We start from the raw sequence: 21643 nt of genomic DNA, 5'->3' as shown, positions 1-21643 counted from the left end.
CTTCTTAACACTTTGCCCTGCTTTGTGTACCAACCGTAACATGTAACAAAGTTTAATGGAAACAATACAAATATTTTTCCTTTTGCAGAATAACATTTATTAGTAAATATTACTCTCTTTCCCTTCAAATGCCCAGGCTATGGGGAGCTGATGACGATGAGGTCTGAGTAGTCGCTCACTACAGCTTTGTTGCAGTCTGGATTGGAAGGGACTGAAGGCTCCAACTTCTGAAGGGCACGAAGTTGGACTTGCCTGTTCTACAGCATGAATGGAGTATTCTGCTATGTGCAATGGCAAATTGCAGCTGTACATAATAAGCACCTAGCAAACCAGAGCTAGAATAGAGGCACAGGTGCAAAATTGGCAAGGAATTATGGGAAATGTAGTTTTCAGACCTTTATACGCAACACTACCAATTGCCTATGCCCATCAAACCACCACCACTACCAGCACCAGGCAAACATGCTAATATTTGCTCAAATATTGTGTTAGCGTTTCTGCGTTCACCACAAAGGCCATTGCTCATAACAGCAACTGCAACTCTCTCTTGTACATTAAAATGAATATTATCCCCTCTATTATACTTGATACTGATATTAGCAGTAACCTTGACCTAAACCTTGATCTAAAGCACCCCACCTGCACCAGTGGCATCTGATATCTTTGTAAAATAAAAGAGGGGTACATTATCCTTTATAATACATGAGTGATAATCAGAGTTCCCTGTATAACTGTAGCCTTGTACCTTTATATGGTAAAGGTAACTAACTTAAAGTGATACTGACACAAAAAAATTATTATTCAAAATATTAATGTACATCAAAAGTTACCTATAGGTCATGTTGATCATTTTTCACTGATAGGACTGTTTTTGTAAGTAATTGTTACTTAAAGTTCCTACACCTGACTGTTTTGCCAACCCGACTGTCCCTTCTCAACATGTCAGTTAGACATGTTGACTGCTGAAGCTCAAATATGGCAGCACTCTCAGAGAGAAACATGGGGGATCAGATGGGTAATGTAAAAGTATCTGTAAATACTTTGTATGGCAACATTATAAATAAAATGCAAAGACAATATTATTATAGATGTAAAATAAAGATTTCATTTCTAGTGTCAGTATCTCTTTTGTCCAAAAAAAATATTCCAAATACTATTTCATGACATCAGCCAAGCAATATAAACTTTAATTATACTATATAAATTAGTTGAATCTTGTTTCGTTCAGTCTGGGAACTCAAAATTATAGCAAGCAGGCAGGCGCCATTTTGTGGACACTGTTATTGATTCAAGCCTTGCATCATCTCAAAATCTTGTTTATTCACCAGAATGGGAGATCTGATGTCCATCCCCATGCCCTGACTACACAATTAAATGGTAAAGAGAGAGGGGGAATGTGGAGAGAGCAGTGACATCTAGTTAGTGCTGAATGGAAAGTGAAAGTAATTGCCTGCCCTGCCTCAGGCATAGAGGCACCATGTCTTCCCCCTTGTCTGCATACTTCATGTTAGCCACTCCCTCCTGACATGTTTCGTATCATTGGGTGCTTCATCACCTCCTGTGAATGGTGTGAAATGCGTCTGGAAGGAGTGGTTAACAAGAGGTATGCAGACAGGGGGAAGACACTGCCATGTGGTATGATATGAGTTTATTTTTCACTAATTTGTAATTAACTGTTATGGTGTTTGTTCACTAATAAATGCTTTAAATGAGTAACCATGCATATCTATTTAATTATTTACTTATGGTTATTGGAGCTAGGCATGGTGCTCACCCATAGACAGCATATGGCCTTGATATATGTTTTATAATTGCCTTTATATGGTCACAAAAATCCTCAGTGACTTGTAATATCTTTATCATTTATAGTAGGGGGTATAATATTCCTTATAATACATGAGTGATACTCAGTTCCCAATATAACTTAGCCTGCAGCCTTGTGTCTTTATATGGTCACAGAACCCCTCAGGGACTTCTAATATCCTTATCATTTACAGTAGGGGGTACATTATCCCTTATAATACAAAGTGATAATGTTCTGTTTAGGACCGGAATGATGGCTTGTCCTTAACAGGTTGTATTTTTTCATATTTGATATTGATGCTGAGTAATCACTATTTTATTGTGCTATGTCACGTACACAAATTAAAGGGGTGTGGAGAACTATGAGATAATAGCATTTATTGAAATGGAAACTACAATACATTATGGAGGACATATTGTGTAAAAAAACAGAATGTGCCAGTGTATACACTTCAAAATATAGATTTATCAAAAATTTCCACAAAAACTCTATTAATCCCACCCATCTTTTCCACTTCCTGCTGCCTCCTTTCCCAGGCTTTGCCTCCTTTCCCAGGCTGCGCGGATGCGCTGGTGGCACTCAGCACATTGCACTGTAGGATAGGAATCATCAGCTGGACAGCTTGTGTGACTACAAGGCTGTTATTGGCTATCCAATTAAACACCAAGAAAAAGGACGGCACTCCGGTACAAAGGAATATAGTTTTATTCCATACTCCTGTAAGGATCCAACGCCCTATGCGTTGACGCGTAGGGCGTTGGATCCTTACAGGAGTATGGAATAAAACTATATTCTTTTGTACCGGAGTGCCGTCCTTTTTCTTGGTGTTTAATTGGATTTGAGCAGTGGGGACGCTGCGGACAGAGCACCCGACTGGAGCAGCAAAAAGGGAGAGTGAACCTTGAGCGGTCCTTCTTTGTTGAGCCAAGTGTTATTGGCTATCCCCCTCGTACTGTGCTTCTGGCAGAGACTGTTAAGACCCCCTCTGCCCTCCATTTCAAACAGGGACAGCAATTGTAGCAGATCTATGGGAAGATCTAATAATGGGGCATTTTTTAAAAATAATGTTAATTCTTTGTCCATAGTGAAATCAGCACCATATATTATTCAATATTGCCAAGATTGAGGGAGGGCTGGCACTTATATTATATGTCTCCGTTAACAGTTAGTAAAGCACTACGACTCTAACTCATGCCCCTGCTGCAATATTTTTGTGTATGTTTGTTTCATTGCTGATACTGAGTAGTGTGAGACGCTTTCCTCTTGTTTCAAAAACCTTTTCCACCTGTTGCCATCTTGTGGTAAGAAATGGAAATCAAATGATGGAAATTATACTTTTCTGTGTTGCTCTACATTTTGTTTAGCTGTAGAAATCTGGTTACAGTGAACATTCACTTTTGCCAAAAATATAATCTTCACATAAGTACGATTTATACTTCACTTTAAACATACAGTAAATTATAAAAGCACAGGACTACAGTCCATAAAATCCATAAAAATCAAATCCACCCAAAAATTTCACCCACATTCTGCTCTTTGAAGAGAGTCACATGCATAGAGGGGATTTTCTCTACACAGTATTCTATAAGCCAACACCATACTTTCAGCTGATTAAAGCTTATTTTCATATTGATTATATTGATTATTTTCATATTGATTATTTTCATATTGATTATATTGTAGCAATCATAATAAGTAATCATTATTATAAGATGTAAGAGGACAGCAGTTGATACATGTAGGGCACAGATTTGAGTAACAAAATAAATATATTGATATGGGTGTCCTCTACACAAAGTACTAGATAAATCAGACAAATTTAGACAAACACAACAAACCTTTCAGGTCTGTGATGAGGCACCATTCTGCCAAAAGGACGGATAGGCAACTGTGATTTCAACAATACTGTTCTGTTAAAGGTGGGGGGCGGCACAACCTTTAGTTTAACACAAGTTCAATGAACAAGGCTTGTACTGAAAATATGTTTTGCATATTGTTTGAATCAACCCTATAGATTGTAAGCTCTTGTAAGGAGACCTCTCCCATCCTATTTTTATTTTTTAGGGATGCACCGAATCTATTTTGGATTCGGCCAAACCCCCGAATCCTTCGTGAAAGATTTGGCCGTATACTGAACCAAATCCGAATTTGCATATGCAAATTAGGGGTGGGAAATTGAAAACATTTTTTACTTCCTTGTTTTGTGACAAAAAGTCACGTGATTTCCCTCCCCGCCTCTAATTTGTAAATTCAAATTAGGATTCGATTCGGCCGGCCAGAAGGATTCAGTCGAATCCCAATCCTACTGAAAAAGGCCGAATCCCAACCCGAATCCTGGATTCAGAGCATCCCTATTATTTTGTAAACTTTACTTGGTAATTTAATGCAAGCACTGCTTACCTTGATGTTGCTATAAAAATAAATGATGTAGGAGTTAATGGAAGCACCATATCAACCAATTGTTTATTTGTTAGGAGAACAAAGTTTTGACTTATTTTTCTTATTTGTTGAGCTTTAAATCGTGATTTCTGCTTGATCTTGGTTCCTGGACTCAAATGGTTCCAAGAACTGGTTACTGCAAACAACCTTGACTGTCCTTTCACTTATACAGGTATGGGATCCATTGTCAGGGGGCTATCGGGTCCTTAAGGAGAAGTCTGGACCAAGGAGGAGGCTTAGGGGTTAAAGTCCAAGTTTGCGGTATCCAAAGGGGTCAGGCATAAGTGTAGTCAAGTTCAGGCAAGAGTTCAATAAGGCAGACAGCAAGAATCAGAATCAGGGTCTAACAAAGAGTCAGGAATCCAGGAAACAGTATTTTAAGAAACTAGGAAACCCAGAACACGATTCAGCAATTCCTATAATCGGGCATTGAACCTGTGACCTTGAAGTCCTTTATTTTCAAATTTCACGCTGGGGGCGTGACGTCATTGCGCCACATGGTTCATGGGCGCCGCCATCTTGGACACAACGCCGCCGGAGACAGAACCACTCCAGACAGTATCCCCTCCCCCAGGGGGGGGCACTGGACCACCATCACATTGTTTCTTTGGAAACTACTTGTAGAACTCATGTATCAGTCGAGGAGCACGGGAATCAGCCTGTCTAATCCAAGAGCACTCCTCGGGCCGAAATCCTTCCATTGGATCAGGAAATGCAAAGACCCTCTAGAGATTCTAGAGTCCAAAATCTTTTCCACTTTGTATTCTTGTTGACCATCCACGGAGCAGGAGGGAGGAGATTGCTCTGAAGAGAAGTGATTAAAGATTGCCGGTTTCACCAGAGATACATGGAACACGTTAGGGATTGCAACTCAGGGGGAAGCTTAAGTCTGACAGCCACAGGATTAACAATATCCATGGGGAATGGACCAACAAATTTTGGACCCAACTTGGGGGAAGGAACTTTGAGGTGAATGTTTCTTGTCGAAAGCCACACTTTGTCCCCAACTTTATATAAAGGAGAAGTTTTCCATCTTTGATCAACATAATTTTTGTGGGACAAAGAACTTTTCTCCAAATTTGCTTCAGTAGCTGACCAAGTGGCAGACAAGTGAGCTACATGATCATCAGCTGGAACATCAGACAAGATGAAGTCTTGAGGGAAGGCTTGTGGATGTTGCCCATACACGGTCAAGAAGGATGATCTACCAGTGTAGGCGTGACAATCGTTATGAGAGAATTCCGCCCAGGGGAGTAGATCAACCTAATCATCCTGACCAGGGCTGTCCATCTGGTGGCCTGCCCTTGTGTGGCCCCCCACCTACCTGCTGTGTTTGCTTACTATGTGTAAAATTTAAATGGTATCACTGCAGAGATTAACAGGCCCCTGCATTGTTTAAACCTCAAATTCAAACAAATCCCCTGTATTGTTCACACCTGTAATCCCCTTTTGTTCACACGTGTCACATCTATTGTTCACACCCTTAAAGCCCTGTACTGTTCACACCTGAGACCTAGACTGAAACTGCCCACATTGTTCACCTATTCGCACCAGCACTGTGTCACTGTACATCTTAGAGTGGTCCTGATAGGTTTCCCTGTCTCTTGCTCTGTTCTGTCTTCCATATGCTCCCTGTATGTGCCCTGCTCTACCTGTGTGACATACTGTGCCTGTGTGTGCCCTGCTCTGCCTGTGTGTACCCTACTCTGCCAGCGTGTGCCATACTCTGCCTGCTTGAGCCATACTCTGCCTGCTTGTGCTGTGTGCCCTACTCTGCCTGCGCATGCCCTACTCTGCCTGCATGTGCCCTGCTCTGCCTGCGTGTAACATTCACCAGTGGAGAACTTGTCAGCTTCACAGTTGTTGGCAAAATGGATTTTACCGATACAATATAGACACAGTCCAGCCAGCCGTCTCCTTAGTTTCTCTCGTTGGTGCATCCGACCAATCTTTATAGGTTCCTCTAAGGGTGTGACAGGAGGAGGAGATACAGGAGCGGGAAGGAGGGGTTTCTGAAATGTGGTGCCAGAGCAGGCATTAGCAACACAACCCGGGGCATCAATCTTTAGCATCAAAGGTCAGAGGAGAATTCTTCTCCCAGAGAGGTGTTGCCCAATCTAGCGGTTTACCCTCCAAATGGGACATCCCATACCCCACCTTGGCTCGTTCACTGGAGTACTGTGATGGTTGAAACTCGAACTGGATCAAACACTGAGTGACGAAACCTCTGCAGGCTTGAGGATCCCCATTATAGGGAGGTGGAGGAGGAATGCGCAGCTCACCAGCCGATGAAACCGATGTGGGGGAAGTCACTGCTGCGGGAGGATTTCCAGCGACCAGAGACACAGAAGGCATGTGGGAGAGAAGCGCCTCTAGTACTTGCCGTATGCATGGAAGCTTCATACGCTTCCATGCGAGTCGCCAACCCCCAGAGCATTCTTTCCACAGCAGGCGGAGCTTCCTCAGTGGGGTCCATGGCCTGATTATAATGTCAGGGGCCTAGCTTCTAGCGGAGAAGTCTGGACCAAGGAGGAAGCTTAGGGGTTAAAATCCAAGTCTGCGGTATCCAAGGGGGTCAGACATAAGCATAGGCAAGTTCAAGCAAGAGTTCAATAAGGCATGCAACAAGAATCAGGGTCTAGCAAAGTGTCAGGAATCCAGGAAACTTAGGAAAACCAGGAAAATGATTCAGCAATTCCTATAATCGGGCATTGAACCTGTGACCTGGAAGTCCATTTATTTTTAAATTTCGCACCAGGCGCGTGACGTCAGGCGTCGGTCCACGTGGGTCATGGCCACCACCTTCTTGGACGCAACACTGCTGGAGACGGGAGCCCCAACGGGCACTCCTGACATCCATTATCTGGAAACCTGCTATCCAAAAAGCTCTGAATTACGGAAAGGCTGTCTCTCATTAACTCATTATAATCAAATAATCCAGATTTAAAAAATGGTTTCCTTTTTCTCTGTAATCATAAAACAGTACCTTGTAGTTGATCCAAACTAAGATATAGTGAATCCTTATTGGAAGCAAACCCAGCCTATTGGGTCTATTTAATGTTTACATGACTTTTTAGTGTGAAGATCCAAATTATAAAAAGATCCATTATCCGGAAAAGCCCAGGTCCCGAGCATTCTGAATAACAGGTCCCATACCTACTGTATATCTCTCATCTGGCTAGTCCTGGTATGTACAACCATGCTAAGGTCACCCACTAAATCCTATTCCTTTCTTATTCCTATTGCATTCCTTTCGAGGGTCAAACAGCAACCAAGTGAATCCTAAATCAGAGGACTATAAGAGAAAGACCCCGGCTAACACTACTTTTCCCCTCCCCTTCCTAATAAGACAATGGGCACGTAAAGGTTGTAATTACAGCAAGTTTTATTATTGATTCCATGTACAATGATGTAAGATTATATTTCTGATAACTAAAAAAAATGTAAAAATAAATGATGGTGTGAAGAAATACTGTATCTATGGTTTTGTTATATCTGGCACTAAAAAGATCAATGACTGAAAATTAAAGCTCTTTCACTTTGCAAATTCCTGATTTTTGTGAGAAACAGATAAGCCCTCTGTATAATGAACCCCTTCTTATCTGAACCTTTTGCAGCTGGGAGAATGACTGGGGTTTTTATATAGAGCTCACTTATAATATTTCAATAAACTTGGAGGATTAGGGAGGGCGAGGGAAGATAGTTAAGTTAAAAACAAAACAATTTTCCATTGAAATAGAAGAACCACAAGTTCCATTTCATGTTATCATGTTGCACAGTGGTGTATATAGGTATATACTGCCACTTTAAGTCATCATGACAATGTTCAGCTCAGTACAGGGGAATACCTAAACTTGAATTGGATTGGAATATCTTTCTGTACAGCATGTTAGTAAATGTAAAGGATTGTTCCTGTTACATACTACTATGTACTACCGTCCATGGACTAGCTTCAGGGTAAAAACAATGGGATGCATTTACCTGAGGATTAGTAGGGGTCCTACAAACAGTCTTATGCAGGTGTGAGAGTGACATTAATGTTCATATATAGAGGGTTATAATCATGGTCAAAGGTTCGCCTTTTTAACCTATAGCAACCAGCTTATAGGCATTTAATACAGTTAAAGCACACTGATGGGTTGCAGACAAGGGCACATTTTTGCCTATAGTTATACTGCATAACAGACAAGTCTGCCTCTGCTGCTTGCCATAGCTGCAACACCAGACTTTCCACTATTTGCGATTGCATACTGTTACAGTTCTGCTCATTACACCTGTACAGGTCAGTCTGGTCCAAGCCCAGATGCACAAGTATCTGCTCCCACTCTGGCCCCAACTTCCCTGCCAGGAGGTTCAATTACTTTTCAGTAGGACAGCTGTGATGGAATTTAGATGGAAACTCCAGCGTCCTTCCTCCTGGAATATCAATGGCGGCATCTTTACTAAGCTTTACCAAGTTCTCACCCAGGGAAATTCACGTAAAGAATCCAGGAAAACTTCAAATGCTTTTGGCCCACGGGAAGGAAGAATGTCTAGATGTTTCATGGCACGCCTGTGGCTGGTGACTTGGGAGCTGATTTCCTCTAAATGACGATTCCTTCTTGGAGTAAATACTGGGGGACCAGCCCATCTGCAAGGCCCTCGGCAGATGGAGTCACTGTCACACCTCTGTAAGCATTCTGATAAAAGGGAACGCCACCCAAAACTTTTTTTTTTTACGCAATTAAAATATGTAATTCTCAACAACTTCCCATTGTACATTCACAACACATTTTACTGGTTTTAAAGTTATTTCCATATGTAATTGTTATCGTATTTTTTAATCCTTTTCTGTTCTTGGATCTGGACAGACATTATATCAAAGGCTATTCTGATACTAAACTCTATAGTTAGTATAGATATGGGTATATATTATTTATGTGAGAGTAGTGGTGTGTGTATGGATGCAGGGTTTTCATTTGGAGGGGTTGAACTTGATGGACTTTGTCTTTTTTCAACCCAATTCAACTATGTAACTATGTATGTAACTAGAAACAATGTAGATTTCAAAGAAATAAATATAGCCAACACAGATATTACAGACTTCAGTTTTTTTTTTTTACTTAACATTAGCATCTCACGAGGCTCTGTGATATCTGAAGCTCATGCACAGTTCATATAAAATGCATAAAAAAAACCTGCCTAGAGACAGAAAATACATACAAGTAAATATATTTACAGCCTATATATACACAAGGGCAAGGAGAAGAGATCCTGGGACAATGTGGCCAAGTGTTAGCTCTGAAGGGGCTCTGCTAATCTTTGCATGTCCAAGGGAGGCAATTTTGCCACTTCAAAGAAGACCCTGCAAATAAAACAGGTAAACATTAAAACAAAGCCATTGAAGGGTGGCAGATAGGTTTCTGGAAGGAGAGGCAGACAAGCTAAAGTGTTAAAAGGATTAACTCGATGGCTCCCAGTATTTATTGTTTGGGAATATGGGTTATGTTTGTTGTATGGGTATGTCACATGCAGAGGTGGCATATGTAGAGCTTCTGATCACAGCTTTAAACTCTTTGTAATAATGGTAATAAATCAGGGAAAAAAAACAAAACAATCTCTAGGTCAGGAGGTAAGATAAGGATGCCAACATCATTTAAACATGGAGCTTTATGTGCAGGTTTCATGGTTCTACGATGGGCACTTTAACTTCTGTGTCGAACAGTTCAGCCAAAGCTACAGCAGTGGCACACACCAGGCCTATTGCATTCTTACCACAGCAGTGCTAAAGGGGCTGTGAGTCAAAATGCGAGTCCCTGTCACTTGTCAGTCAAATAAAAGGGAAAGGCATTGCTTAGAGACACCGTCTGAGACGAGGAACATCCATAATGGACAAGGTTAGTACATACCTGTGTGAATACTTGTCCTTCACTGCCTTTAACGTCTCGTTGGCTGGATATGTGATCAGGAAATTCAGCCTCTTTACTAGGGGCCATAAATCCTTGGTCTGATACCCACTGTAATGCAGTAATGTGTCAGTCTGGGGAAATAAGAAGTAAAAAAAAATAAAGATCTGCATCAAATATTTGCAGCAACACGCAATTTTGCCTAAAATGTTCTAAATAAGCAACTTTAAAGAACTCACCCATCCACCCAACCCCTTCATTTGCAGAGCAAGCAGAAGGCAGCTGGCAGCCACCTTAGATGCACTCTCCTGCACAAAGTCATATTCCTGTAGCGTGAGTTCACAAATGTACCTGGCAAGCGTCAGAGTCTCCATAGTGGCATGGGCACACTATAAAAAAAAAACAAACACAGAGGAGATTAAAGAAGGGGAAGCAATAGAATGATGCAGACTGTGGTTTTTGGCAATAACATTGTTAACTGGTTGCTTGGGTCTCTGTTCCTAGCAACCAAGCTACAATTTGTGTGACAGACTGAAATATTATCAGCCAATACAGAAAACCCTACCTACAGAAAATGATTCTGCAGATGGGAGGAGCAATTTATCTCAGTGTGCTCTCAACACTTTTGCACTTTACAAACATTTTGCTAGCAGTTGTTTTCTGACATGAGTGCCCCTTGCTGTTCTGTCTGGATAGACACCAAAGTCTTAATATGTAGGAAGCCTCTACTGATTCTTCTCTACTCCGTTCTATTGCTTAATGTGGCAAGCCGCAAGCTGGGGGCTCTCTTGTTACTCATAATATAATTTTGTAAACATAAAAACTGCTAATATGAAGAAAGAACAAAATAAAATTGTTAATTGCAAAAGTGCTCAGAAAAGCAGATATACATTTTGGAGCCGCCTTCTTCTAAAAAGTGGCGCTTGTTCCCAAAACAGCAGATGGGAATTGGCTCCAGTGTGAAAGTCACTTCGGATGAGATTTAGTAAAAATGCTTACATGGTGAGACATACTTAGATTGTAAGCTTTTTGGGGAACGTATTCACTCTGCCAGAACAGATTTGTACATAGGCACTGCTTATAATCAGTTGTGTTAGAAAAATGAAAATAAAACAAAATAAGTTTTATAGTAAAACTGAGATCATATTCTTAAGTGTCAGCACTGAATTAGATATTAAATAAGAAAATAGATCACTTTTTAAGTACAAAAAAAACACTAACATTTTTTATCTAAAAATTCCATTCCAAATGCTAAAATAATAGCCATACCCTAATACATTGATATAAATTACCTAGCTGTTTTTTTCAAAAAATGTCAAAATAGCCTTTCTCCATGACTCTCTGTAAAACGGTGAAAAGGCGACCAGTTCCCACAGCATGCTAGCTCCCGACATGTTCCTCCACACAGAACCGGAAGTCGGAACACAGAGGTAAGGTGGTGACAGTCCGAGCACCATGAGAGAACTGCCGAGGGGAGGGAGAGAGAGACTACAGGGCTGGACGGGAGGGAACAGAATTTAATGGGCAGAAGAGCGGGGCTAGAGGCTGCTCTAAGATAAGAAATGCTACGTGGGATCAAACAGAACGGCTGGACAAACAGCCGTTCTGTTCCCTCCACACAGCATGTCTCGCTCTCTCGCCCCGCAGACTCTCTTCACAAGCCTTTCACAATTTATGTCTCCCCCCCCCTGCAGCCCTTCTGTATCTCTCCCCGCTCGTTTGTCCAGCTGTTCCGTTTGATCCCACGAAGCATTTCTTAGAGCAGCCTCTAGCCCCGCTCTTCTGCCCAGCGATTTGGTTCCCTCCCGCCCAGCACTTCCTGTTCCTCACTTCCGGTTCTGTGTGGAGGAACACGTCGGGAGCGAGCACAATGTGGGAACAGGTCGCCTTTTCGTCATTTTACAGAGAGTCATGGAGAAAGGCTATTTTGAATTTTTTTTGAAAAAAACAGCTTGGTAATTTATATCAATGTATTAGGGTATGGCTATTATTTTAGCATTTGGAATGGAATTTTTAGATACTGGTCCTTTAAGAAAAGAATGGCCACTCAGACTCTGGTACCTTAGCAAATCTTCGCAGGAAGCGGTATGGGACTGGGATGTTGATGTCAAAGTTAAGTTTTTGCAGGATTTCCATCTCCATAGCAACAACTTCATCCCTTTTGTATGCATCATCACAGATGTACAGGATATCATCAACACAGGGTGGGCAACGCTCCTGAAAAAGGGACACGAGAAGTTACATTAGTAACATTGCAGGAAAACAAGACTAGCACATTAATGGAATATTCTAAGAAACTGTTTAGTAACAAAGCAAGAAACGAGCAAGAAATGTGCCCACTATTAATAAATAACCACTTACTACACGTTCACTTGTGATTACCTCAAACTTGGATGCAATGAGCACGGCAGTTGAACCAATGAGCTGGAGCTTCTCCCGCATGATGACAGACACTGCTAAATAATGGTCCACCAGTTTCACTGCCAAGTATAGGGTTTCGTGGTTTAGCTCAAAGTTCTCCTGCAGAAGAGAGGGGATAAGCCATCGTTTTGGTTGGAGTCCCAATCGCACACAATCATGCAGATAAAAATAACAGCAGTTGTATGTTAACATATTATCTTTTCTTTCATCAGCTAGAAAATGGATATATTTCCATCACATGTTCTCTGAATTACAGACAGGTTTTCTCACCACCGCAGCTTATATTACACCCCTAGAGCAGTGATCCCCAGTAATCAGCAAAACTGACTCCATGGATTTTGCTCCTGCTTGGAGGCAGGTTTTGGTTGCATAAAAAAGGTGTACTGCCAAACAAAGCTGCCAGATCATTATCAAACATCCAATCAGAGGCTTGTGTTGCTCTTCAATACTTTTACATTTGAATGTGGCTCATGAATACAAAAGGTTGGGGTCCTTGCCCTTGAGTTATGCTGGGGGTGGCAAAGACAGAGAGCTATAGGGCAGTTCCTTATTGAAAGGACCTACAAATATTGTGTTGAACGCAACATAGGAGTTCAGAGCAACACAATGGTGCAAGCAGAGGCATGCTGAGTGAAACAAAAGAGAGACAACGTTGGGGGTTTGAGTCATTATGTCAGTTTGTTTTGCCAGAATAGACTTTATTGACAAGGGGATAGGATAAAGGGTGTCATGTTACTGCAGAATTACTCGCAGACCAGTTTTCCAGCTCGGCTCTGGTGATATGGGGAGGGCCAACATTAGAAATCACCCATATTGCTATGTGTAATTTATAAATAAATAAACATTAGGCCTCTAGCAAGATGTCCCATCTCACGCAACCTGTTGAATAATCATATTAATACATATATTACAACTAGGTATTTGTGCCTGTGGTGCAACATGCCTAAAATTGGTTCTCCATAAAGAATATGGAAGGGTCATGCAAATCCCAAGCTGCCTCTTACCTGAACCTCCACAATCCAATCCACAAGGATGGCCCTCATGTCCTTGCTAATATCTGTTTGCATTTCCATGTAGTTGGGAAGCAGAAACTTCTCCTGCAAGGAACAATAAGTATGAATGAATGCAGGCTGTTCATAGTAAGCAAGTAAATAAGCCACAGAGCCCTAGGCTATTACCAATAAATCCATTACCTCTCTGTCCCGCATATAGCTGAAAATATCCACTGCATATTCTGAGTTCGAAAATGGGTCGTCAAGAGAGTCCTGGTCTATATCCTCAACACCTGGTGGAAGAACCTACAGAGAGAGACAGAGAGAAAAGTTATATATGTACATTGAGTTTGGTGGAACAGCATTTTGACTGAGCAAGCAACACCACATACCTTCTCAGCAGGTATTTCCTTGGCAGGCACAGATTTTCTCTCCTCATTGCTTAATTTCTCTTCTTTTACTTCAGGGAGGGGCTCTTCAGTTACTATTACCTTCTTCTGAGTCCTGTATGACCAAAGCAAGATTTTACATACAGACCATGAATATAATTGGTTATTTATTATTTTCTTTAATGTTTACTTTTTTTTTTATTCATCAGTAGCCAAACAATTACCCACTTTGGATCTAGGTTGCACTAGACCGGGGATCCCCAACCTTTTTTACCTGTGAGCCACATTCAAATGTAAAAATAGTTGGGGAGCAACACAAGCATGAAAAAGTCCCTTGGGGTGCCAAATAAGGGCTGTGATTGGCTATTTGGTAGTCCCTATGTGGACTGGCAGCCTACAAGAGACTCTACTTGGCACTATACTTAGGGGCAGATGTATCAAGGGTCGAATTTCGAGGGGTTAAATCCCTCAAAATTCGACTGGGGAATAGAATCGAATAGGGAATTCGGGCAAATTTACGCGCTGGCGAATATTCGAATGGGAGAATAGTCGCACGATCGAATATTCGATCGAAGGATAGAGCGTTTTTTCGATTGATCTATTCGAATCGTTCTACTCAGGCGAATTTACACCAATTCGATAGTCGAGGAGCACAAAAAACTACTCTATTCATTCACCCGAGCTTGGTGAATGTGCCGCTTAGTGTTTATGCAATTAGAACTTGCTTTCAAGCTTGGAATTTAAAAATAAGTCAAAAAACAAATGGTGCTGTTACCTCAAACAAACTGCGAAAAACTTTTAAGTCGAAACCTTGTGATGCACCTCCGCCGTGTGTGCTGCTGAATAGGTCCACAAATATAAAGTTTGCAAGGATCGATCAAGACTGCAGGTTAAAAGAGTCCCACGAGACTCGAAACATGTTGTGTTAAACAAACACTAAGCTTGACCAGTTAACCTGCAGTCTTGATCGATCCTTGCGAACTTTATATTTGTGAATTTATAAATAAGCTCCTGCTTTGAGGACCCTGAGAGCAACATCCAAGGGGTTGGAGAGCAACATGTTGCTCACGAGCTACTGGTTGGGGATCACTGCACTAGACTATCACATTAGATAGATAGTCAAAGGCAATCAACTTGCTGTCATACACAGGTTCACAAGCTGCCAATTTAGTTAAAGGGATCCTGTCATCAGAAAACATGTTTTTTTCAAAACGCATCAGTTAATAGTGTTAGACCAGCAGAATTCTGCACTGGAATCCATTTCTCAAAAGAGCAAACAGATTTTTTTATATTCAATTTTGAAATCTGACATGGGGCTAGACATTTTGTCAATTTCCCAGCTGCCCCTGGTCATGTAACTTGTGCCTGCACGTTCGGAGAGAAAAACTTTCTGGCAGGCTGCTGTTTTTCCTTCTCAATGTAACTGAATGTGTCTCAGTGGGACATGGGTTTTTCCTATTGAGTGTTGTTCTTAGATCTGCCAGGCAGCTGTTATCTTGTGTTAGGGAGATGTTATCTGGTTACCTTCCCATTGTTCTTTTGTTTGGCTGCTGGGGGGGGGAAAGGGAGGGGGGTGATATCACTCCAACTTGCAGTACAGCAGTAAAGAGTGATTGAAGTTTATCAGAGCACAAGTCACATGACTTGGGGCAGCTGGGAAATTGACAAAATGTCTAGCCCCATGTCAGATTTCAAAATTGAATATAAAAAAATCTGTTTGCTCTTTTGAGAAATGGATTTCAGTGCAGAATTCTGCTGGAGCAGCACTATTAACTGATTCATTTCGGAAATTTTTTTTTTTCCCATGACAGTATCCCTTTAAGTAAATACAAGTATAGTCTATGGCAGGGATTCCCTACCAGTGACAGTGACTTGTGAGCAACACAAACCCCTTGGATGCTGCTCCCAGTGGCCTCAAAGCAAGTGCTTATTTTTTAATCCCAGGCTTGAAGGCAAGTTTTGGTTACATAAAAAACAGATGTACTGGCAAGCAGAACCTCCTGTAGGCTGCCAGTCCACATAAAAGGTCTATCACATTCAGTTGAAGAGCTTCTTAAGTGGCTGCAGACACATGTCCTTGCTAACTTACTTCTTCAATGTTAAGTAAGGGAAGTGCTCCTATTCAACTGAAATATAAATGTAGTAATTATAAATATTAGTCATACTTCCCCTTTTAGCAGAGGTTTTATGAGAAAATTACTACTTCAAGTTACAGAGTTTTCTAAGAGTGACTGATTGCTTCATATAAAAATCGAAGTCTCCATATTCAACCTAAATATTGATACAGGTGGATATTAAACAGCCCCTGGCAAGGACATCACTTTACCTCTCAGTATCAGTGTTCAAGACAGCCATAACATTAGAAACTCACTTTTTGATATTCAGCTCATTATTCTTAGTAACATCACTTGTGGGGGCATTTTTAGTCTTCTTGATGGCAACTTTCTGTCCCTCTTTCTTTCCCTCCTTCTTCTTCTGAAGTAACTGTGGGTTTTTGTGAGCCTGGATGGATCAAAACAACAGATAAGAAAGAGTTCATTACATAGGAGGTTTAAATGATAAAACTGCCTTCTCCTCTCACAAAAAAATTAAATACATAAAATAACAAGCAATTTGGAACACAAAAGTATTGTTGTCCTATTACAATAGGCAAAAATGTTAAGTACTGTATATGCTTAATCCCAGATAAAAATAATATTAAAAAAGAACCAGTGTCTTCAATTAATATTAGTATTTTGCTGAGTATTGTTAGACCATAAGCATACCGAAAATAAGGTAGGATGCAACTAAACCTGACTAATCTATTGGCACCCCCTGTAGATCAGGAAGTTTACAATTAATTACTGCTGCAAAACATCAAGCTCCTCTCAAAACATGCATGATAAGAACAAAGGATAAGAGAAGTCATGCCAGATTCCATATGCCCTAGCTCTGGTATAGTTGAGCACTTAAGGTGGTCTTGAGCCAAGTTACAAAATATCTGGTCTGGTGCCAAGAAAGTTCTCATGTTTGGCCATAAACTAGAATATGCTTCCACTGTAGGATACTCACATTGGTAATGTCCCCAAATGCTGCTCTCTTCTTTGCACCTCCCTGTGGAGAGGAAGGAGAACGCTTCGTCTGATTGATCTCCACCTGTAAACCAAAAAATATATAAACGTCTCATAAAATAAATTGCACAAAGTATTGCTAATGCCAATCTGAACGATGCTGGAAATACACTGGAGCTGCACATGAACACAGAGTTTCCCCAGGCACTAGAGGGAGCTGCTTAAAAAACATTATGGTTTCTCTTGATACACCTCTAGTTACAGACTCTGATTTGGCTGCTGCCATAGGAGAATACTGCAATGCTCAGTGTCCCACATTTAGAAAGAGGAAGGCAGCACATCATTCTGCAGCTTCATCTGTCAGAATTAACGCTTTTAAGCAGATAAGCCTTAGTCCTTTGTTGCTCTTACAAAGATCACATGTGTAATGTACACATTAAAACTAATCTTGTTAGCATTGGTTTAAAAAAAGAATTAGCTCTCACAATACCACCATACACAAAGGTGGAATTCAACCTCTGGCGAGTAAAATGAGTCACAAGTAAACTAAATAGGGCCCTAACTGCTACTAAGGTTTAGGGCCAAGGGGTGACAAAGCATTGTCTCTCAAGCGGTCAGCCTGGGTATTCTTTTCAGGCTGAGAGAATCGGATCTGCTCCATGCCCTATCTCCATTAAATTGAATAAGACACAGTAGAGCAAAGGTCGGCCTATTGTGTATTTGGGCTGACCTCTGCTGAGTGTGACTGCACACAAGTGGGACTTATTCAATTGAATGGAGATAGGACATGGAGCAGATCCGATTCTCTCAGCCTGAAAAAAATATGCAGGCTGACAGCTGCAGATGACAAGCTACTGTTTTATTATCACAGATAAAAAGGAAATTGTTTTTAAAAATTTGAATTATTTCATTAAAATGGAATCTATGTGAGATGGCCATCCTGTAATTTCGAGCTTTCTGGATAATGGGTTTCCAGAAAACAGATCTTATACCTGCATTCGTATTTGCTGTAACACAACAATAACAAGTAGATAGCACAATAAAGCATCAAACTATAGCACGAACATCACCAGGCTCACCTTGCTGGGTTGATTATTTTCTGCAAGAACCGGCTTCCCCAGTTTTGGGAGTTTGGAAGCCACTGGGCGAGATGGGCGAAGAGATTGCATCATGGTGAAGGATACAGCTGGAACAAGCAATGACATTATGGAGATGAATTCAAAATACAATAGTAACATTGGGGGGGGGGGGGATTCAAGCAATACTGTATAAAGGCAACACTGCACCACCTATGACTCTTTAGCTGTTCAAAAGAGGAACTTGAAACCCCACATTTGCCCTTCCATATTTATCAATGCTTCAACAGTCGCTGAAGGTGGCCAGATGTTCATCACTGATGTAGTGTCAGTATTAATGGTACACATTGCATTGGAGAGAACACCAGCCGGTCCTTGCTGCCCCATGGCCAGTAGCACTGAGACACAAGGATGGCTTCTGATCCCAAACTGCACAAGATGCAAAAAATCTGCACAAAAGACAGCATTATTTTATATTTTAGCACAATCAATGTGCTTAAAATGACATAACTTTACAAAATTCAGCCTTGTTTTGTTTCTAGAGAAGTCAAGTTAAAACACATCATATTGGCCACTCCCAGAGAGTCAAATCGCTATTCTTGTTGCCCAGGCCAGTGCATGCCTTGCATTAAAAAAAATTTACAACCCCATGTTGTAGTGCAATGGGCAGCACCCCCATGTTTGATCCAATAAAATATAATCACTTACCTTAGACCCGGGGTATTATCCTTTGTGATATATCTTCCGATGTCGCATGGATGCTTTGCGCATTCCTGAACAGTGCGTATGTGCAGTAGAATAAAAATCTGGAAGTTTTTTTGAAGATTTTTATACTACTAAGCATGCAGGCTGTCCTGGACCACAAAAAAGGATCACAAAGAAATCGGAACAGATGGTGGCATGGTTTTCAAAGGATAGTACCCGAGCCTGTGCCCTTTTCGGCAAACAAGATGGCCTTGGGTCTAGGGTTAGTGGTTTTATTTACTATAGGATCCTATACCTGTATTTGCTGTACCACAACAATAACCAAGTAGAAAGCACAATAAAGCATCAAACTATAGCACGAACATCACCACATTGCCACCTATCAGTACATTTGGGTTGACTTGCCATTTAAACTGGCCATGGTTCAATATCATGGTACCCATAGTGTTAAAAACTTCCCTTCTTCCTTAAAAGAAAAGTAACCCCAAATCCACTTGGAGGTGTTAATCTTTGGGTGGTGTCAATAAAATAGGCAACCCAATAAATGTGAGTTTTCATCTCCATTAACATCGTATGGGGTTAAGTGCACCGAGTAGCCAGTAAACAGGGAATAAATTCTTTATGGCTAACTTACACACAATACTTTTGAGTTGCCCAAAAAGTGCTCATGATAATCTGTTGTGGCCTTCAATTGTGGTTAGGAGTGCTTTTTGTACCAACCACCAGCATTTTCTATGCATGTAATAGGGAGCCACGAATGACAATAATGCATGCTTTTCAGTCAGCTGATACCAGGCTGAGAGAATCCCCCCCCATTAGCAAAGCCTCACACTCCAGTTCTCCTGGGGACTATTCTCTAAAGCAGGGATCCCCAACCTTTTTAACCCGTGAGCAACATTCAGAGGTACAAGGAGTTGGGGAGCAACACCAGCATGAAAAATGTTCTTGGGGTGCCAAATAAGGGCTGTGATTGGCCATTTAGAAGTCCCTATGTGGTTTGTCAACCTACATTGAGGCTCGTTTTGGCATTGCACCTGGTTTTTATACAACCAAAACTTGCCTCCAAGCCTGGAATTCAAAACTAAGCTCCTGCTTTGAGGCCACTGAGAGCAACATCCAAGGGGCTGAAGAGCAACATGTTGCTCACGAGCTACTTGTTGGGGATCACTGCTCTAGAGGCTGGTCTATTTTTTTGACCATGGGATGCAGACCAGTCAATTTTATCATTGGCCATACATATATATGTACACACACCAATCTAAGGGCAATGGTATCGGGGGCATCACATTTTAGCACCCTGTATATACAACACCAAAGCCAAGAATGTCACTTTTGGGGAGATAGCAGTCAAACATGAGTCAATTGTCAATCAGATCTGTGTGGTGCTGCTTTTGGGCACTTTGGCACTACATTAAAAATTAAAGAGACTAAATTATTTCCCTTTTGCCATTGCCCTAACAGTGTTCTACTGGGTATTATGAACCAGTTGATTCTGGGCTCTGTGAGTTTTCTGTTGTATATTCAGTTCTGCTCAGACTAAATAAGCAATGCACGACAGCACTTCACTCTTTTCTAGCGGATATTGAACTACAGCTCTTGGCAGATTGTGGGAGCCGTGGCACCCCTGAAAGATCAATGACCCCTAAACATTAAATATGGCAGCTTTACTTTAGATGAGGTACCACGTGCCATTTTTATAAAGGGCCAATGATCTAGGCACTATGGTTTGGTTACAGACTTTGCAAACAAAGGAGTATCATAGACAATAAAAAAGGAAAATGCTAAATAATGGGGATGCTCACACCAGCAACCACAGCAGTGGCTTTGTACAACAGCTTTAGCAATACCTATTGGCATTGCTATTAACAGGCACGGCTACTTTATATCCCCAACAAACATCCAAGTGCTCAAACCCCAAAGCCAGAAGGAGTAACTATATACGTTATTTACAATAAGCCGTAAATGTACGACCTGAGGATCTCCTGCTGTTGAACTAACCCCCCCCTCATCCTGCCGGGAATGATGGGAATTGTAGTTCTAAACAGCCTATATATGGCTAAGAGATACTCCTGCACACAGCGGTAGAAGACGATTGAATGCAGAGAGCGATCGGGGAGCTGCACTTACCTGTACTTAGCCCGGTCCCTTGTTATACCTCGCTGTTATATCCCAAGCCCTTATGTTTCCCCGGGTCAGAGCGATCCACACACACCCAGCAGCTCCGCTACAGCGTATGGATTTTACACAGACAATTTTGAAAGTATTGTGACCCGTCCCATCCATGCTCCCATTGGCCTTTTACCATCCAATCAGATAGACTCCTGGAATGCCGTTACTATGGCGATGTGTACTTTTTTTTAAAGATTTGAACGCAGTCCCAAAAGCAGGGACGCGGGGGGCGTGGCAAAATGCAACGCTGAGGTCTGGTACAGTCATTGGCTGCCGGTTTAAGAAATGGGAGGGGCTGGGTATTAAATACCTCTCACGTCATTTAAAAGGCACGAGGTAGTGCATTTCCTGACTGTATAACAGATTTTTAGTAAATAGGCGCATTGTCTATACAATTTAATACAATACGTATATGTGGCCGTGCTGATGCTTCGCTATAAACCAGATGTTGTGGCCTAGGTGGGTGGACACAAGCAGGGGTAACGTTACACTAGAATTACACTAGAGCGTATCTGTGCATTGCTGGCTGCTGCTTTGCTTCGGAAAATGTTGTGTGGCTAATTCTTCGTGGAATCTGCAACTAAATTCCCATGGTATGAGCTTTGCCAACTCGTGTTGTAGGCTGGGTGCGGAGCGCCACTACTAACTTCATCATTTCATGGTTCCACTGGATGCTCGGACGATCGGCTGTGGAGGGTGTTGCTGTGCCCCTT

General features: G+C 41.5%; 1 protein-coding gene and 1 pseudogene across 2 annotated transcripts; both read right to left on the bottom strand.

The window, feature by feature from the left end:
* Nucleotides 1-7610: 7610 nt before the first annotated feature.
* On the bottom strand, nt 7611-8955 carry LOC108698876 (annotated as a pseudogene). Its single transcript, XR_001932726.2, has one exon. The product of XR_001932726.2 is annotated as a death domain-containing protein CRADD-like (transcript).
* Nucleotides 8956-9318: 363 nt separating this feature from the next.
* Nucleotides 9319-20967, bottom strand: ccnb3.L (cyclin B3 L homeolog). The gene is made up of 12 exons (NM_001097022.1): nt 20889-20967; nt 18060-18166; nt 16982-17065; nt 16302-16432; nt 13934-14045; nt 13743-13847; nt 13554-13646; nt 12511-12648; nt 12190-12345; nt 10368-10517; nt 10132-10262; nt 9319-9587 (listed from the first exon to the last, which is right to left on the bottom strand). Exons 2-12 carry the CDS (start codon nt 18147-18149, stop codon nt 9518-9520), a joined length of 1260 nt encoding a protein of 419 aa, NP_001090491.1. The 5' UTR covers nt 18150-18166; nt 20889-20967; the 3' UTR covers nt 9319-9517.
* Between the last annotated feature and the right edge of the window lie 676 nt (nt 20968-21643).

Source organism: Xenopus laevis, chromosome 8L (assembly GCF_017654675.1).
Source record: "Xenopus laevis strain J_2021 chromosome 8L, Xenopus_laevis_v10.1, whole genome shotgun sequence".
NCBI lineage: Eukaryota > Metazoa > Chordata > Amphibia > Anura > Pipidae > Xenopus > Xenopus laevis.
This window is presented reverse-complemented; position numbering and strand designations above follow the sequence as displayed.

What these genes read in the sequence shown, in the direction of transcription:
- ccnb3.L (NM_001097022.1), bottom strand. Translation starts at nt 18,149, where the DNA reads ATGCAATCTCTTCGCCCATCTCGCCCAGTGGCTTCCAAACTCCCAAAA. An exon ending in AATGAGCTGAATATCAAAAA is followed by an intron (nt 14,046 to 16,301) that starts GTGAGTTTCTAA and finishes TTGGTCATACAG; the next exon opens with GACTCAGAAGAAGGTAATAG. An exon ending in GCTATATGCGGGACAGAGAG is followed by an intron (nt 13,647 to 13,742) that starts GTAATGGATTTA and finishes TGTTCCTTGCAG; the next exon opens with GAGAAGTTTCTGCTTCCCAA.